This window comes from Cryptococcus neoformans, chromosome 4 (genome assembly GCF_000149385.1).
Source record: "Cryptococcus neoformans var. neoformans B-3501A chromosome 4, whole genome shotgun sequence".
NCBI classification, from domain to species: Eukaryota; Fungi; Basidiomycota; class Tremellomycetes; order Tremellales; family Cryptococcaceae; genus Cryptococcus; species Cryptococcus deneoformans.
In genome coordinates, this window is record NC_009180.1 from 358,916 (window position 1) to 376,433 (window position 17,518).

Sequence of the window (17,518 nt, forward strand, 5' to 3'; positions counted from 1 at the left end):
TGAATGGATGAAGACGTTTTAATCTGGGCAGTAGCATCGCTGTACACTGCGGCCAATCGCTTGCTTGTTTCATCTGCCGGTTGCCCGGGTGTGGTGGAGTGCGGGTGATGGCGATGTGGTCTGTGCGTATGTCTCATCATGTCTCGGGCCGCCAGCTGCTGGGGATACCGTAATCACACCGTCTCCCTACTGCAAGCTATGCAAAACGTTCCCCCACCTCCCCCACCCGCTCCGCCCCCCACATACGCCAATGCCTGGCCAGAGCACTCCGCCCCTAAACACCGCAGAGAAAAAGCTCCCTTCCCTCGGCACCTTTGATCTCGACCTCCATGGCGCCTCCTATGCCCGGAATCCACGACAAGCCACCGTCAACGAGGAGAATGACAGTCGGCGAAGTAAAAGGTGAGCTCTGACGTGATGATGATAACCGCATCTTCCACAATATGCCATCTCTTTCAACAGCTTCCGAAACAGGATAATGAGACTCTAGAGGTGTCACTCTGCATGAAGGCTAGGTGGTGACTGTGCGCTGTATACAACCGGACCTTCGTTGTCCTCGACTCATCATATAGCAGCCATCCACAGAGGTATTTTCTAATCTATGACATTGCCTCGTCCACCACCTCATGCTATGATAGGTCTCGATTTGTGATGATTGCTGACAGCTTTTTATAATCCTTCCGCTGACACAGCAACGCATCGTACACGGGCAACGTTGCGCAGCCATCATCGCCCGCAGTGCTTTCCAGCTCACCAAGCACCATCTTGTTCTCTCCTCTGAGCAGATTCCCATACACCACAACAAATCATTCTTCCTCTAAACTGACCGGCTCCACTACTTCTATCCTTCGTAACCACAGCACAGCAACTTTGACCAATCTTGGATGTCCTTCGATACCCAGCTTGGGAACATTGTCCCAATCAGCAAGCCCCTCCGAGGCCCAAGAAACGCCAATCTCGAAGCGGAGAATCATGTTCAGGCAACCATCGTCTGCCTCTTCCTCTCCAACTTGCTCAGAACATAATCAGGTGCCCATTCAACGATCTATGCCCAATACACCGAGCAGCGACCGTGAAACGGGCACAAGCTTTCTCCCGCTAAGTAAAAAAAAGTCATCAGGCCAGCTGCTCATGGGAATCCGTAAGGAGCTCAACAGGGTCGGCAGCGTAATGCGACGCCATAATACAGCAGATGGAGGCAGTGGGTCAGCAAGTTCGAGGCCAGTGGAGAGCGTCATAAAATCGGCTGCCAACGCGGGGACTTGGAGAAGGAAGAAGGGTAAAATCAGGGACGCACATTGCAAAGCAAGTGAGAAGAATAGCCCGGGGACAAAGATGACAGAAAAAGAAGGAGATGCTGGTATTGGGAGACCCTTCAATGTCGAGGTATGTACTTGGATATTCTGTACGAAAAACATGCTCAACACTTCCCAATAGCATGACCTCCATGTCTCTCCCGACCTATCGGACCTTCCTCCTGCCTGGGTGACAGCGCTCAGATCCCAGGGTATGTCTGAATCCGATTTTTTGTTGATCACTGCCGCCCGTCAGCGCCAGCGCCAAAATACCCATCCTCTTCCTCGCCACCATCAAGACAAGAATGATGACTTTTTTCGCGCACCATTCTCTGCCCCCGCGGCAATGCTTGAAAAGCCCCTCGGTCACGGGTATGCGACAGATAGTCAGAGCTCAAAAGCCAGTTCAACTGGGGTGCTGAAAAAGTTCTCATTCGAGGAGATGGGTCCTGGCCTTTCTTCACCTTCACCTATCACGCTTATCACGACTACAGGGCTGGGTAAAGTGCGATATACCAACCACACCCTTTTGAAGGACCACCCATTCTCGTCAGAGTCCGAGTCCGAGGGCCCCGCATCTGATTTACCCAGTACTGCAGAGCCCCGTTCCCTGAGCCCTAATCGTACTCACGCCAGAGGTGGAACCGACTCCTACCCCGTCAGTGCCACTGAATCTGATACCGAATCCTCTCCCCTCACTCATCCACCTCTTCCCCACTCTCATTCACATCATGAACCGCTCCTTCCCACGCCGTCCCCGCCATCGAAAAGGCTGTCTGCTCAGTTGCGACGGTTCAAGGGACTCAGAATTGGCATAGATCAGGATGAAGAAGATTGGGGAAAAAGCATCTTGTTTGCAGTTATGGATAGCGAAAGAGAGATAGCTGGTAGTGAGACGTCGAGTAGTGGGTGGGAAATGTGTGAACCGATCACGCCAAGGGGTATACCACCTGTATCACATAAAACGAAAACCGATCTGCATCCAGGGAATCTGCCAACCCCTATGTCAGATGATGGCGGGAGACTCAAAGATGAAAACGAGACCCTACAGAGTCCTCCTCCGCACCACACGCCGATCTTGTCCTCTCCTAGTCCTTCCCGACAGAGTCTGCTCGGTTCAACTTGTCCATCATCTCTTCCCTCTTCCTCAAAAGAACATTACGGGTTTTCCCATTCGCCTCTTCCTCCGTTCAGGCCGCGTCACACCCCTTCGGGATCGTCCATTACGAAATCTAGCTCATTGGTTGATGCCGAGCTTCTGGAGATGAAGGTGAATCTGCTGACCCCTTCGCCGTCGTTGAATAAGTACAGGAATGAGTATGGGTCTGTGGCGGAAGAGAAGTATCGGATGCGCGGCGAGGATGTTCATGTTTCACTAGACTTTGACTCTGAACCCGATCAGCATGAGCGTGAGCGTGATGGCTCTTTGGAAACCAAACCCACATCGTCTATCGCCAAACCGTCCCATGAAGGACTACCAAAACATTCAACCTTGCAAATGCAAACGCCTTCTTTACCGGCAATAGGAATGAGTCCTTTGGAGATGAATGCGAGTCGTTTCGGAAGATCGCCCGTTTCGCCCGGCATCTTTGGAAAAAGTTTTGGACAAGTGCAAGGACAGAAGAATAAGAGGGAGTATGGCAACATTGACATGAAAGAAGACAACAAGGACGAGAAGGAAATAAATGTGCTCAGTAATACTATACCACTCTCCCCATCGCCTTCATACTCTCCCCTGCCCTCCTCCCCTCCTGTTTCCCCATTCAATCAACACCCACCGCCCCGCACATCGTCTCTGTCCCTTTCTCAATCACATCATTTCCGTCCTCATGACTCCCTTCCCGTCTCTGCGCACACCGATTCACATTCTTCTTTGCTATTCAACTCTCCATCTCAAGAGAATGTTCTTGGTGATATGGGTCGAACATCATTGGCACTCAGTATGCAATCTGATATAACTTGGCGTACGAGTCGAACGAGCTATACCGCTCATAGTCTACGGTCGTGGGAGCCCGTGGGAGAAGCGACCGTTAGGGTAGTGGCCTACAAGGGACTGGTACCCCGACCGGGTTCTCGTCTGTGGTCGGACCAGGATCATCGGCAGGGCGGTGGGGAACGGTCGCGTACTCCTAATAGCCCGATGGAACAATTAACCGACCCGGATATTCATCCATCACCATTGCCGCCGTCCCCATCTCCCTATCGCCCGCAAAAACGGCCAGAAAGTGGGGGTCATATTGAGTCTCTCCCTGCGCACTCCGTTCTGGTTCATGTGGATGTTGGGTAAGAAGGTCATGGCCATGGCCATGGGTACGGTGATTTGGGCGGCGAGGTGGAATGCAGTACGAATCCTAGTTTGAACTTTGCAAGTCGTGCGAATGAGACATAATCGGTACGAGGAGGGTATTGGGAATGCGCTGGATTCGCTGGACGCGCCTGGCGAGGCGGTGGAAATGATTGTCCGAGCATGAGGGGATGTTTTAACAAGTGTTTCATGTTTCGGTATAGATTGTGGGACATTTATTGTATTTTGCCTTACGACGCCATGACCCTAACGCGTTGATGCCTAGAAAGTGATATGCTACTACTATATACAAACTGCATAAGCACTTTGTTGCTGAGCGGCTCGTGAACAACCGCGGCCCCTTACTACTGTCCTCTTTTTTGCTCTCGCACGTACTCTACAAAATCGTCAATCATTGAGGGCCAAGCTCCATCCTCGTCATACTCTTTGAAATCCTTGTCGATACCCCTGGCGAAATCGACCAACAGGGCCCAGGTGTCTTTGGAGACGGCCTTGTTCTTTTGCTGCATGAATTCGATCCAGAGGTCGAACTCTGGCTGAGTGAATTGGGGCGGTGAGTTGTCGGGGAGGTGGGAGAGGGCAGAGGGGGAGTGGTTGAAAGCAGGAGGGAAGAAGAGTGTCCATAAGTCAATAGCTGGAGTAAAGAACTAAATCAGCAGGAGAGTTTCTCACAAGACATGCAAAGGGGTGCTTACCGGTATCGAGCGGGAGTGAACGCGTGAGCGACTGGGGTCCACCACGTGCAAGCTGGAAGGCGTGGTTGTACACCTTTTTAAAGTACTCTGGGTCGCTGACCAGCTTTTTGCGAAGTGTCGGGAGGTAAGCTTTTAATTTTGGAAGAGAGTCGATACTGTATGCCAAAGAGATGGGCAATGGCGATGAGCTATGGCCAGTGGGGGTGGGAGTGTCGAGAGAGAGAGACCTACTTTCCAGGGTAGGACGCAATACCGGCTACAAAGGGCGCCTTTTCCCATTCACCAGTGGCTTTGGAGCCGAGATCAGCAGCGAGACAGAACAAGACGGCGTCCTGCAAAGCATCCGGGTCAGAGATTCGTCAAGTCAGACGTTCCTTGTGGGCCGGTCAATGGGCGCAACTCACAGTGCCAGGATCGATATCAAGCTCTTCACAGAGCTCCATGGTACCGTCAATCTTGATCAACTTTGGATCGGATGGGTCTGTGATGATCCGTTCTATGGTCAGCGGCCCAAATGGGTTTTTTATGCATGGCCGAATCGTTGCGCACCCTTGAACTTTTCCCAGATTTCACCGAGTTTGCGCTCCTGTGCAGGGTCGGCTCTCGGTGCTGGCTCATTGTTGTAGAACGCATCCACAGCCTAAGCAGTCATAGGCGTCAGCAGTGGACGTGGCTGGCAGAGCAGACATACGGCCTCGATGTGCTTGTATCTCTTGATATACTTTGCAGCTTCGGCGGATCTGTGGTGTGTGAGCGGGCTTGGTGTGGGCGGTGCGGTGGACGTACGATGTGCCTGTGATTGCTCTGAACTGGGTGACGAGGAGCGAGTCCTTGGTGGAGAGGGGCTGTGGAGTATGAGCTGTGGGCTGTGGCCGTGAGATACCGAGACGATACTTGCCATGGTTTGTGGTGGAGATGTGACGAAGAAGAGATGCGCGGGGGAGTGGTGATGTCTTTTGTAAACATTTCTCTGCGCAGCATATAATAATACACAACACTCCGCCATGGAGGCTGCTCCCCCCCGGCCGTCGACTTCCTCCTCTCGCTCTCTCCGCAGGACTCCCGCCGACTTTGAGGCTGCGCTCCGCAACCCACAGGAGACACTCTATCTCTCGGCAGGCCCACCACCCATCGGCGAAGACCTCGAGTCCGAAGCTGCATCCACTGCAACCGGCCACCACCATTCCTCCGGCACGAGCACAGCGGCCATGGACGACCCAGACGCACCTCTCTCCGTGGACAAACGAAGCTTCGAGGACGACCTCCGCGCGCTGAGCAGAACGCGGGAGAGAGAGGAGGGGAGGATAGGGCTCGGTGTGGGACATGTAAGCGAAGGGAGTGTCGTCAAGAGGCCACCGATACCTGTCCCGGGGGTGACACCGCCTACGCCAAAAGGACATGCACGGAAGGCATCCTGTGTGACGACGACGAGCACAACGTCGACCGGCACCGGGGACACACCGACAAGGGCGGCCAGGCGGCCGGTGAAAAGCATCGGTCTTGACGGTGGGTTCTGCTGGAGTCCTCTCTCGTGGCCGCATACGCTGATAGAATACCCCAGCCGAGCTTGGGATTGAGCCCAAAAGCAAAAAAGCGCCCCCAAAACGGCGCTCTCTCTTCAGCAAGGCTACCACGACCTCCCAGCCCGACCTGGCATCCATGGTCCGGCGCTCAACCCACCGCAGTAGCAAGCAGAAACAAGACACAGCGTCCACTCCTGCACCATCGATGTCCACCTCCGCAAGCTCACGCACGCTCTACAAGGAGCAGCCATCCCCATCTGCACCGAGGAATAGGTCCACAACAGAAACCAGCGACAAGCACGGCAGCATGATGGGAGGTAACCAGATGGCCACCATTGCGGAAGGGTCTGGCACGTTGAGCAGAAATAAGTCAAACGCTTCTGATGAAGGTTTCAAGGTAAGTCTAATCGTACAGTCGCCACTCTCGCTTACACGAGTAGACAATGAAGTACAAGGCCAGGGGTATGTTTGGAAAGATGTTTGGATCTACCAAAGAAGATGTATGTATCTTGTCTGTCTGCACCTTGGGGGCCATCTAATAACCCAACGCAGCAGCAGCTCTCATCAAAACATTCCGGTTCAGCTTCTTCCTCCCGCGTAGATATCAATGCCGAGACTGTTTACCCGCCTGTACCTCCTGTCCCAGCTACCTATGCCAATCAGAAACAGCGACCTTTCACCCCCTCTTCAACATCCACCGACGTCTTCAGCCCTTCCAGATCTCCTCAGTTATCCACTTACTCGGCATCTGCATCGCCTGCCATGGCCTCGCATAACAGGAAATCAAGGACCCCGACGCCATCAACCATGTCTGGGCGGCGCGACTCGCAGGCTAGTGCCATGATCACGGACAAGCCTTTGCCTGCTGTCAGAGACAACGTCGACGACCATGACTCGACACTCGTGGCAACAATTACTAAACGAGGATCCAGTCCCCTTCATGTTAGAGAACCAGCCAGCGTATCAGAAAACGAAACTCCCTCTCGAGCCACATCTTGTTCTTCACGCAAACTCGCCCCTTCACCGTCACCTGCCACCGCAGCAGTGACATCTTTTTCTGACGATATGGCAGGGATGCTTGCCAATATAGGACAATCGCAACCTGCTATGGAGCTTGGCTTACCACAGGAGAGTTTAAGGCTCAGGGATGGTAAAAACGGGTTTCCCGCCGCTTTGGGGAGGCCCCTATCAGATCAGGAGTTGTCGGTGACACCTACATCATCAACATTCTTATCAGCTACTTCGTCTCCGCAACGGTCGGCGTCAGTATCTGCAGCTTCAGCATCGGACCAAGCATCGTCAATGCCTCTTAAAGGTTCATCTGCCGATCAACTCTCATCCTTCCTTGACCCTCCTATTTTCCAATCGAGTACATTCTTGAATCATGAGCTCTACTCTCTTCACCCTCAACAGCCTCAAAATCGACACCACACTGAGCCCTTCATTAACCTCCATGCCCCGTCTCCATCCCTCTCTTCTGCACTTGCACCTTCTGTAGACGTCCCTCAAATTGCACCGATATTTGAAAAAGCCAGTGACGACCAAGGAGAGAAGGACTGGCAATCGTTATCAGAAGGGCCATCACCGCTTCTACCGTCTTCCGCCAAGTTTGATTCCTCGGGCGGTGTCGAAAATACTGATCGACCGTCACCCATTGCACCTTCGGCTTGGGCTCGTCAAGCTCAAGGGTCACCCTCGTCTCCTCTCCCGTCTCCGGCACGACTGCAGTCTAATTTATCGGATAAGATCGACAGGACGTGTATACCTGCTTCGTCTAGCGCCATGTCTGGTTTCAGCTCCCTATCGGCTCAAGGAACGATAAAGGACACTCGAGATAAAGTGGAGGTGATCTCTTCCCCGCCAGAGACCCCTAGTAAAGCGCAGGAGCAGGCTGTGGAAGTATCCGATGATAAGGCTGAAAGCCAGAAAAATAGCGAACCAGACCGTGAACAAGATAAAATGGGAGAAGGGAGCAACGAGGACAAGGGGAAGAGGCTAGCACGCGAATTCTATGAAGGGGATGGGACGACCGTGGCTGGGGATAAAATGGCAGAGTTTTTGGGTGGACCGTGAGGAATTTATTGACACCTATCCGTATGGAGCAGCCAGGACTGACGTTTTGACTTTGCAGGCATGCTATCAACGACATCACCTTGAAATACTTTATGCAGTACTTCCACATGGAGGGACAAAACCTCGTTGATGCCTTTCGGTAAGCTTTGAAAATTCCTTCAAAAACAAAGCATTTTGGGCGGCAACTCATTTTTTTTTCTCTATGCAGGCAGCTCTGCCAAAAACTCTACCTCAAGGCCGAATCCCAAGAACTCGATCGTATCATGGGCGCGTTTTCCGCTCGCTTCTTCGAGTGCAATCCCAACACCGTCTTTGGATCTCCCGGTATCTTGCATACCGTCTCTGCCGCGATGCTCATGCTCAACACCGATCTCCATATCGCAGAATTGAGTAGACACATGTCGAAAGCTGAATTTGTCAGGAACACACTCCAGGCTATTCATGAGAGTACAACTGTCGATCCAAATACAATCTTGAGCGCTGCTGCAGATGAAAGGTCTTCGACTCCCGATTTAGTGAGGGATGATGATGGAAGCAGCATGAAGCCTAGCCTCGGCTCAAACTCATCCATGTCCACCACGCTAATCAACACAAGAGCCAAGACACCGATCCAACCGATGCAAGCTCGGAGCACTTCAGCACCTGTCATTTCTGCCCACATTCATCAGCATGCGCCGCCTTACGCCTCTGCAAACAGCTCGCTATCCGTAGCTGGCATATCTACAGAGGGGAAAAGCAGAAATAGCTCGTTCAGCGCAGGCTCATGGAGCTACTCCAAGGGCTGGGAAACAGGAGCTGAAGCTGCACTGAAGGAAATCTACTCTTCCGTTCGTGCTGACAAGATCCTTCTTCCTATATCTGGTATTCCCGGGAACGACCGAAATGCATCTCGTTCGAGCAATCGCCAGTCAATGATTTCACTTGCTAGCAACGGTCCTTACGACTCTCGGTTCGCCAGGGGACGGACACCGACAGACCGTATGAATGTACTCAGACGGGGGAGTATACGTAGTGTCCAAGGTCTGTTAAATAACGGCAGTAACAGTCCTTATGGCTCCCAATGGTACGGGTCTGATGGGAGACTCAGTCCCGCTCTGAGCAACGCAACATCTATCAACGAAACGGGCGCTAGTGGTTCCGGTTTCTCGTCTTTCGCCCCCTCTCTGGGTTTTGCTTCCAACCTGTCACACACAGTGATTCGAGAAAATGAAGACGAAGTTGGTTCGCTACATTCAAAGGCTAGCGTAGGCACAGTGGAGGATATGGATGATGATGAGCTTGCGTTGCTGGGTGCACCATGGGCCAAGGAGGGGATTTTACAACGTAGAACACAAGGGGAAGGCGTGGCGAAAAGGGTGAAGAAGGCTGATTGGAAGCAGTTCTTTGTGGTGGTCAGCAAGGGGGATCTGTACATGTTCACGTTTGGAGATGGTAAAGGAGGAGGGGGATTTATGGGTGGGTCCGTGGGTGGTGGAAATTGGCTGGTAAGTCTTGAACTCTCTGCGCAAGCTAGTATGGGCTGTACTGATGATGAGTATTGGCAATCTGCAGGAAAATGCCAATGCGAACGGTACTATCAATCTCATGCACACCACCGCTGTTGCACTTCCCAAGCAGGGCCACTCGTCTTCAAAACCATATTGTTTCAGTGTCAACCAGTCATCCGGCGAAGTGTGCACCTTTGCAGCGGGGACCGAAGACCTCGTTGCCGAATGGGTCGCGACGTGCAACTATTGGGCAGCAAGGAAGACTCGACAGCCATTGCAAGGAGGCGTGTCAAATATGGAGTATGGATGGAACAGAGTTGCAGTTGATCAACTGGAGGACGAAAGCGATCGGATGAGTGTCTTTAGTCAGAAGAGTAACGGGAGCCGAATGGGAGGCACGTACGGCCGGCGGGCTCTCGGGAGTGGTGGCGGGAGCAGTACAGGGCAGTTTGACAAAATCCATATCAACGATTGGAAGCCGCCACCTCCTGCGATGATTCCGAGTACTATGGAAGAGGAGGGTCAATTGGAAGCCTTGGTAGAGTATGTAAAGTCGCAAGAAAAGGAGTTGGAGAAACACAAAGCTGTTGAGGAGCCGATGATGAGATTGGTGAGTTTTGGTTGTTGTGTAGACAATAGCTAAAAGACCGCGCTGATCCTCACGACGACACTAGTATTCTCATGGATCAAAGAATCTCCACAAAGCAAAGGAAAATTGGAAAGCCAAATCGCACTATATCCATAGTGAAATATTCAAATACGAAACATACATCGACGCTCTGCGAAACGCCATATCACTTCGGGCCAAGAAACAAGGCGAGAAGAAATTGGAAAAGTCACTCGCAATGCCGAATAACAACTTGCAGTCTTCCTCTGGAGATAAATCCGGAGCTTTGGATAAAACTGAAAAGGCGGTTGATGCAAGCGGCGCGGCGCAAGGTGTAAATGCAGGGGGGTTGTCGATTGATCCGGAGGTCACAGATGGACAATTCGACGACGACGGGGAAGAGCAGCCTATAACGCCGAATGCGACGATCAGGAGATGACATCGGCCGTGAAGATATAATGGCTTTATAGTGTGGATTGGTATATAACGAACTGTAATGCATGTGTTACCATGCAATGTGCTGACCTGCCGTTCCATTTGCTCTTGCCCGTCGGCCAGCTGTAACACATATATTACGTAAAAGCTTATTACCAGAGGAACAAGCAACAGCGTACAAACGACACAACTGCCTTCTTCTTGTGGCGAGAATTTACAACTATTGTTCTCCCTGCGCTTACCTCTGTTGTGCGTAGCGATGGCCCATTAATATTGACCCATTCTGCTTGCCAACAGACTTTTTACGGCGGGGAATCATGGCACACACTGTCGGAAGCAGGAAATCAGAAGCCAACATTATTTTCCAAGATCACCTTAGGACAGAGGCACATCTCGGCAGACCTCGTCAATGTCAAAAATGTTACGAATTGTGGCCATGGGTAACTTTCAGGCCCGAGAAAAGCGGCGCGCACGTAAGTTCTCTCCTGAACGGTTAGCTTTACTTACATGTGGGCCAAAAAAGAAAAAAGAAAAAAAGAAACTGACTTTTGAATATAAGCCCCTGTTTTGCCTCCGATGCTCAAGGCCAGATCTATATCTCGAGCACTGGCAGGCGGCGCATGATGAAATGGTACGTTACAATCCGTAATATGTGCCATGGCTGTATAATTGGTTGGCTGATTTTGATTTATTCTGTATTGGGATCCTGCAGAGAACGCTTATCGATGCGGCCGCGAAGATTCAGAAAGTATATAGGGGTCCTAACGAGGCTGTGAGGACAATTTCCGCACCTCCATTTCTTCTACCTCCCCAAATGTCTCAATCTTCCTCTCAAACTATGCCGGGTGCTGTGGCCCAACGAGAAACTATGATGCGCCCACCTGCGTTCGCCCAAGATCGTATGAACGTCTCATCCGTCTTGAACTTGACGAATGTGTCAGGAGTACCGCCCGCTTTAGGCAATGCCCCGTTAGTACCGGCTGCTTATCGTCCGCAACCCGCTGTCCAGAATGCTTCCATTTCGGCTGAGACATCGTCCCGCCCTCTGAGGATAGATACTCCACCGCAATATCCTGTAGAAAGACAGCGACAAACACTGAACAACCCGGCCTATGCAAGCCTGCAGTTTTCAAGGATGCCGGTGAACTCTGGAGCGTCTCCAAGAGCTGCTGGCCAGCCTTTCCTTCCTACACGTCCTGCGAATACTGGCGCTATCAACAATACAGACTCGTCGCATCTCCCTTCTCACGTGTCTAGATGGCCTGCCAATATTTCTCTCCCTGGGTGCTCCCCCTATCAGCTTCCCTTGACGAGTTTCAAAATCATAAAGCTCTCTGATTTGGCTCTTCGCGGTTTGACGGGGAAACCTGAAGAGCTGAGAGCGCTGAAGGAGCCATACCGATCAATATTTTGGTTTGTTTTGCTGCTTTGGAATTATCTTATCAAATGACTATGCTGATAGCAAGTTTTTAGGCTACAGCTGATCTGCACACCTTCTCCTTCTTCAGTTCTGCTGTTCAGCCAAATCATGCACAGCTACCTCTCTTTCGTTTTTTATAACAAAGCAGCTGCTGCGCCAGCTCATCCTCCCTTGCTGCCGGCAGATTTCATCAATGTTATGAGGAATTTGTGGCCCGAGATCAGATATGCGGGTGGTGAGAGAGGTACAGAGGTAGCTTGTATTGGCTTGGTAATGAAGATGGACAAAGGGACGAGGCAGGCTACCTCTGGAATGGATGCAGAGGTGGAGAATACTAGATCACCAGTAGCTGGACCGTCCACATCAACGCAGGGAGATAATGTTGGAACGAGGCCAATTGCGATGTCCGGTGCAGCTGTTTCAACAACGACGCCTCAACCTGTGGAACCAACAACCACGACTCTGCGGCAGCAGTCAGGAACGTCCTCAAAAGATGTCGGGGTCCTTCCTTCACAGGGGTACGTCCCTCTCGGTGACCAGCCCCAGAAGACGAGCGAAGGAGCGGCAGGAGAGCCGGTAGTGTCATCCTCTGGCGTCGGCCAGGGGGACTGGAGGGACAGGACCGTTTGAAGGAGAGACGCCGGTGTGGGGTCCAGATACTGTCCACTGAGCACGTGGTATTACGTAATACATGTATAGAATAAATAAAGGCGTGTGCCGGTTAGGCGCGGCGGCTTCCCGCGCAGCACCTGAGGAAGACGGGAGGAAAAGATGTCGACAGCTGTTGTCTCGTTTCTCTTTCCAGGCATGGCATAACACTTCTCTCCATTCCTCGTCCCAAGTTCTCGTTGCCCCACCTGCGTCGCGTCCAACCGTCCAGCCCACGTCTCGCCATATCGGCCACGCCCTGTCCCGCCCATCATGATCATCCCCCCTGACCCCGAAAAGGATCCCAACATCTTCTCCCCCTCCTCCTCCACGCCCTCCCTCGTGCCCGCCCCCTCAGAGCATTCCTACTTTGGTACCGCGTCATGGGATGGCGAATCACTACCGCCTTATGAGGGCCGGCGGCGGTCCAGGACAAGCTTTGTCGCAGATCACAACAGCGGCACAAGGCACACGAGAGAGGGAGACGTGTTCTCGGATGAGAACGCGGCGCGCCTGCAGGAGATGAGAGAAAGAAATCCAAGGCCAGGGCTAGGTGTGGTGATACCAGCCACGGTCATAAACCCGGCGTATCAACAATCTCCTGGTTCTTCGCTCGGGAGCGTGACGCCGACGGCGAATGGGCCCAATGCCTCCCTACCCTCTTTCCATTCGACGCACCCTGCCCATTCTCATGCCGAGTCATCAATCATACCGGCTTCCGACACCGCCCCAGTAGCTTCGACCTCGAAGCTGTGGGAATCTCCTTCGTCTCAACTTTCTGACCCGTCTTCCACGCGTCGCATCTTATGCCTCTCCCCGGCGGCATCGCGTGCGCTATACAAATGGTGGAAAAAATGGAGAACGTGGATACTTGTTTTGCTAGTCGTAATACTGGTAGGAGTGGCATTGATGGTCGGGTTACTAGTGGGGATGCGCTCTTCGAAACAGGACACTGGGGTGGCAATCCCACCGTGGGAGGACAACAGCAAGAGCGACGATGGGAAGAAGACAGCGATATGGCAACAGGGAGGATCTCCCAATCTGACATATGTCGAGTCAAGGGTGAGCTGGGTCTTTCAACTCTGCGAGGGACGAAGGCTGACTTGACACCGTAGGACGGACCGTCATTTACAGAAGGCAACTTGACAAATTGCAATCAGTTTACCTCCTATAATTATACTTCCGCCTTCTCCACCCTTTTCACCCCATTCACCACGACAACTATATCTACTACGAGGTTCACGTTCCCTCTTCAAGCGAACGGATCCGCTCCTTCGAATCTCTTTTTCAACGGGCGCGGCTTAGGATCTAGCGGGACAATAACTTTCCTCGGCTCAGAAGGAGATGAAGAGTTACAACAGGAGGCAGGTGAAGGAGTCATTACAGTTGACGTTATTATACGATACGCTGGACCACAGGCCCTAGATGATATGATGAGGGTGTGTGAAATGGCGAGAGATGATGGTGGTGTTGGTGTTGGAATCTACGTGCGTTTATTCTCAAAGACCTGGCCGGATACTGGACTGACTTTTTGGTGTAGAGCCCAAGGCGAACGGATGGAAAGGTCTCCAACCCTCTTTTTATTAATGCTGCCCACGTTCCGACCTCCCACATCCTCATTCGACTACCTCCTTCTGTTTACGCCAGTGTCACTCCTGCTACGTATTTCCCGCATCTCGAATATAATTTCGATCGGATGTCTGTACGTTTCGGGGACTTGGAAGGGGTGGCAGACATGGGCTTGTTGGACATATCGAACAATTGTGGAAGGTTGGATGCCGCGTATGTGAGTTTGAAGTGTGGAAATGTGGTGTCAACAGGGAGAGATGTGAAGGGGAGATGGAATGTTTCCGAAGAATTATATATGAATATCTCAGAGTAAGTCACAGATTAGTTGGAAAGAGTTATCAGGTTAACAACTTTGTAGCGGCTCCATATCAGCAGACGTTATCCTTTACGACCCGTCTCACACATCTGACAATTCTACAACCTTGCAAGACAGTGATTACGTATTCCACCGCCGTGACATCTCAACACCTGATAAGCTCATCACCACGAGATTCTTTTCCTCATCTGGTTATCTTGATATCCGTTACCTCCATCATCCGACAACCGTCTCCCTCTCTTCCGTCATTGCCACGCTGCATGGTTCAATATCTCTGCGTCTCCATCCAAATTATGTTGGCCCTTTTTCAGCGAAAACGATGTGGGGCGAGTTGCGTATTCCCACCCCATCATCGGTTTCAAGCTATGACCCGTTGCATAAGAACCGCAGCCGTTCTCTCGCCCTCGGCATTATCAATGTGCCCACGAACTCGTCCTTTGCGCAATATGGATTGAACCAAAGCATGTTGCAGCATAGTACGGACACGGTGACCGGTGTGGCTTACTGGGCGACAGTAGATCAAAAAGGCGGAAAGCAGTGGGTCAACACACTCACCGTTGAAAAAGTACAAGACTCAGTCGCCGCAACGGGCAATGAAGTAATAGTGATGGGTGCTGGGGGTGACGTGGAAGTGACCATCGATGGGTCTTAGTAGCGTCCAAGCTACGTGACCAAAAAAAGAAAGAAAAAAAAGGGAGACATGGACAAAGCAACTCATTCAAGACTGTAGCCTCAAAAACATTCAAAATTGTAACATCTGTCATCTTTTTCTTTCCCTTCGAATTCGCAATGAGGAAACATTACAAGTAGTTTCATTTTTAGCTGGGCAGTTATGGCTATTTTCCTCCTCTACTCTTCATATTTTGAACTTCATGTCTGGGAGGGTCGGGGCGTGGGAGAAGTGTTTGTTTTACTATCGCATCGTTCATATAATTGTGTCTAATGTCAATGGTATTTTTGTACGTGAGATGATACTCATACACGCGCGTGGTGAAAGAAGTGCCCTGGGACTAGCGGCACATCGGTGTTATGTGATGTGGCGGCCACGTGTTGTGAGATTTTGAAGATGTCCTCGTTGAACATTTCTCTCCAGCAAAAACGTCCTCATCTACAACCACATTTACGTTCCCACTCCTTTTTTTTTCTCCAAAATGTAAGCAAACAAGCCCGAACAGCACCCGCTCACCGTAATGCACAGGTCCAAGCCTTCCGTCCTTGGTATCAACTTTGGCCAGTCCTACGCTTCCATCGCCGTCATCGACAAGGCATGTCTCTGTATGCGCGCCGCTGGGCACAAAAAGCTGACATGTTCTTTGTAGGAGGGCCACCCCACATGTATTGCCAACGAAGAGGGTGAGAGGCAAATTGCCTGCGCCATCTCATACGCTGGAGAGCAAGTCTACATCGGTAACGGTGCCATGCCCCATCTCGTCAAGAACGGCAAGAACACCATCATGGGCTTCCGAAATCTTCTTGGCCACACTTACGACGAAGTCGACCACACCGCTATTCTTACCGCTCCCCTGATCCCTTCCTCTACCACCCCTGCTTACACCGTTGACATTCTTGTACCTCCCCCCAAGGCTCCCAGCCGATCCGGTGTCACTTCCAGCGCTGTTTCCGGTGCTGCTACTCCCGCTGTTGCCGAACCCGTCCCTAGTAAAAAGACCATCTCTGTCCCAGAGGTCACCAGCGAGTTCCTGTCCACATTGTTGACCTCGGCCACTGACTTCCTCGGTGTCAAGCCTTCTGCCTGTGTCGTTTCTGCTCCCACCTGGTTTACCCCGGAACAGACAGAAGCTTTGAGAAAAGCTGCTGAGGCTGCTGATATCAACGTCATTCAGGTCTTGGATGAGGCCGCCGCTGTTTTGGTTGGCTACCGGGTCGGTCTTAATGAGGAGAGGAAGGCGAGAGGTTTGTTGGGTAGACCCGATGAGGGTAACGCCGGTGAGGAGGAGGCCAGGGACAAGAGGGTTGTTGTTCTTGACATGGGGGAAACTTCTTTGGCTGTCAGTGTGATCCAGGTCGCTGAAGGAGAGTACACTGTTCTGGCCAAGGCCAGGGAGGACAAGCTTGGCGGTAGGGAGTTTGACAACTTGGTCAGTCTATCTTCCTCAAGTCACGCACGATGATATCATTAACAGGTTTGTAGCTCCTCAAACACTTTGCCAAGGAATTCACCAAGAAGACCAAGGTTGCGCTTGACCTTCCCTGCGGCGAGTCCGCCTCTGACGCCGACAAGCGTGCCGAGGCCAAGCTCCGTCTCGCGGTTGACCACACCAAGCGATCTTTGAGTGCCTCCAGCGGTGCTGCCACCTGTGCCGTCGAGTCTCTCAAGGAGGGCATGGACCTTTCTTCCGCTATCAACCGTCTCCGATTTGACGGTTTGGCCGCTCCCGTCTACCGACAAGTTGGCTCTGTTCTTTCCAACACTGTAAAGTCTGCTGGACTTGACCTCTGCCAGATCGACGAAGTTCTCCTTGCGGGCGCGTCTACCCTTTTCCCTGGTTTACAATCTAGTCTTTCTTACCTCTTCCCTGGTACTACCCCCATCACCGCCGCTATTGACCCCTCCCAGGTTATCGCCATTGGCTGTGCCCTTCAAGCTCTCCACCTTACTTCTCTAGAAGACAATCTTAAGCTTGAGGATGTCCTCGCCACTGCCGGTCCTGAAGGCAAGGCCGACGTTACTGCCGCCCCTATCGGTATTGTCATTCCTTCCCAGGAGGCTAACACCCTTGCCGCCGTTGTGGTCCCCTCTGGTGCTCCTCTCCCTGTTAGGAGGCGTGTTGCGATCCCTGCGCCTGCGGGCAAGGTTGCTCTTGAAATTTGGGAGGGTAAGGATGAGGTGAAGGTTGACCTTGTGGAGCGACCTCCTGCCGAGAAGTTTGAAGATGACGAGGAGGAGGATGAAGAAGAAGAGGAGGAGGAGCCTGAAGAGGTCAAGACCCCCATCACTGTCAAGACTAAAGCTCTCGGTGCTGTTGAGGTCGAACTGCAAAAGGAGGGTCAGCTCGTACTCGAAGTTATTGTGCAGCGAGGAGGTGGTCTTGAGGTCAGGGCTTGGGAGGAAGGACGAGAAGAGGCTGCGGACAAGTTTGAGGCTTAGAAAGTTTAGAATGCAGCAGATTGTAGAGAGACCTGT

General features: G+C 52.0%; 7 protein-coding genes across 7 annotated transcripts; 6 read left to right on the plus strand and 1 right to left on the minus strand.

Annotated features, from left to right (window-relative positions):
- Positions 1-972: 972 nt before the first annotated feature.
- CNBD1110 (hypothetical protein) lies at positions 973-2,309 on the plus strand (the record flags this gene model as incomplete). The annotated part of the gene is made up of 3 exons (XM_770970.1): positions 973-1,386; positions 1,438-2,213; positions 2,282-2,309. The coding sequence occupies 3 exons, from the start codon at positions 973-975 to the stop codon at positions 2,307-2,309; spliced, it is 1,218 nt and encodes a 405-aa protein (XP_776063.1).
- A 637-nt stretch (positions 2,310-2,946) lies between these two features.
- On the plus strand, positions 2,947-3,582 carry CNBD1120 (hypothetical protein; the record flags this gene model as incomplete). The annotated part of the gene is made up of 1 exon (XM_770971.1): positions 2,947-3,582. The coding sequence occupies one exon, from the start codon at positions 2,947-2,949 to the stop codon at positions 3,580-3,582; it is 636 nt and encodes a 211-aa protein (XP_776064.1).
- A 362-nt stretch (positions 3,583-3,944) lies between these two features.
- Positions 3,945-5,196, minus strand: CNBD1130 (hypothetical protein; the record flags this gene model as incomplete). Its single annotated transcript, XM_770972.1, has 6 exons — positions 3,945-4,234; positions 4,296-4,450; positions 4,527-4,627; positions 4,700-4,776; positions 4,845-4,935; positions 4,987-5,196. The coding sequence occupies 6 exons, from the start codon at positions 5,194-5,196 to the stop codon at positions 3,945-3,947; spliced, it is 924 nt and encodes a 307-aa protein (XP_776065.1).
- A 103-nt stretch (positions 5,197-5,299) lies between these two features.
- CNBD1140 (hypothetical protein) lies at positions 5,300-10,424 on the plus strand (the record flags this gene model as incomplete). The annotated part of the gene is made up of 9 exons (XM_770973.1): positions 5,300-5,801; positions 5,857-6,215; positions 6,259-6,318; positions 6,371-7,887; positions 7,950-8,030; positions 8,100-8,840; positions 8,937-9,375; positions 9,443-9,988; positions 10,053-10,424. 9 exons carry the CDS (start codon positions 5,300-5,302, stop codon positions 10,422-10,424), a joined length of 4,617 nt encoding a protein of 1,538 aa, XP_776066.1.
- Positions 10,425-11,555: 1,131 nt separating this feature from the next.
- On the plus strand, positions 11,556-12,470 carry CNBD1150 (hypothetical protein; the record flags this gene model as incomplete). The annotated part of the gene is made up of 2 exons (XM_770974.1): positions 11,556-11,833; positions 11,894-12,470. 2 exons carry the CDS (start codon positions 11,556-11,558, stop codon positions 12,468-12,470), a joined length of 855 nt encoding a protein of 284 aa, XP_776067.1.
- Positions 12,471-12,761: 291 nt separating this feature from the next.
- On the plus strand, positions 12,762-15,025 carry CNBD1160 (hypothetical protein; the record flags this gene model as incomplete). Its single annotated transcript, XM_770975.1, has 4 exons — positions 12,762-13,550; positions 13,604-13,975; positions 14,029-14,366; positions 14,416-15,025. The coding sequence occupies 4 exons, from the start codon at positions 12,762-12,764 to the stop codon at positions 15,023-15,025; spliced, it is 2,109 nt and encodes a 702-aa protein (XP_776068.1).
- A 538-nt stretch (positions 15,026-15,563) lies between these two features.
- On the plus strand, positions 15,564-17,482 carry CNBD1170 (hypothetical protein; the record flags this gene model as incomplete). Its single annotated transcript, XM_770976.1, has 3 exons — positions 15,564-15,626; positions 15,693-16,472; positions 16,526-17,482. The coding sequence occupies 3 exons, from the start codon at positions 15,564-15,566 to the stop codon at positions 17,480-17,482; spliced, it is 1,800 nt and encodes a 599-aa protein (XP_776069.1).
- Positions 17,483-17,518: the final 36 nt, after the last annotated feature.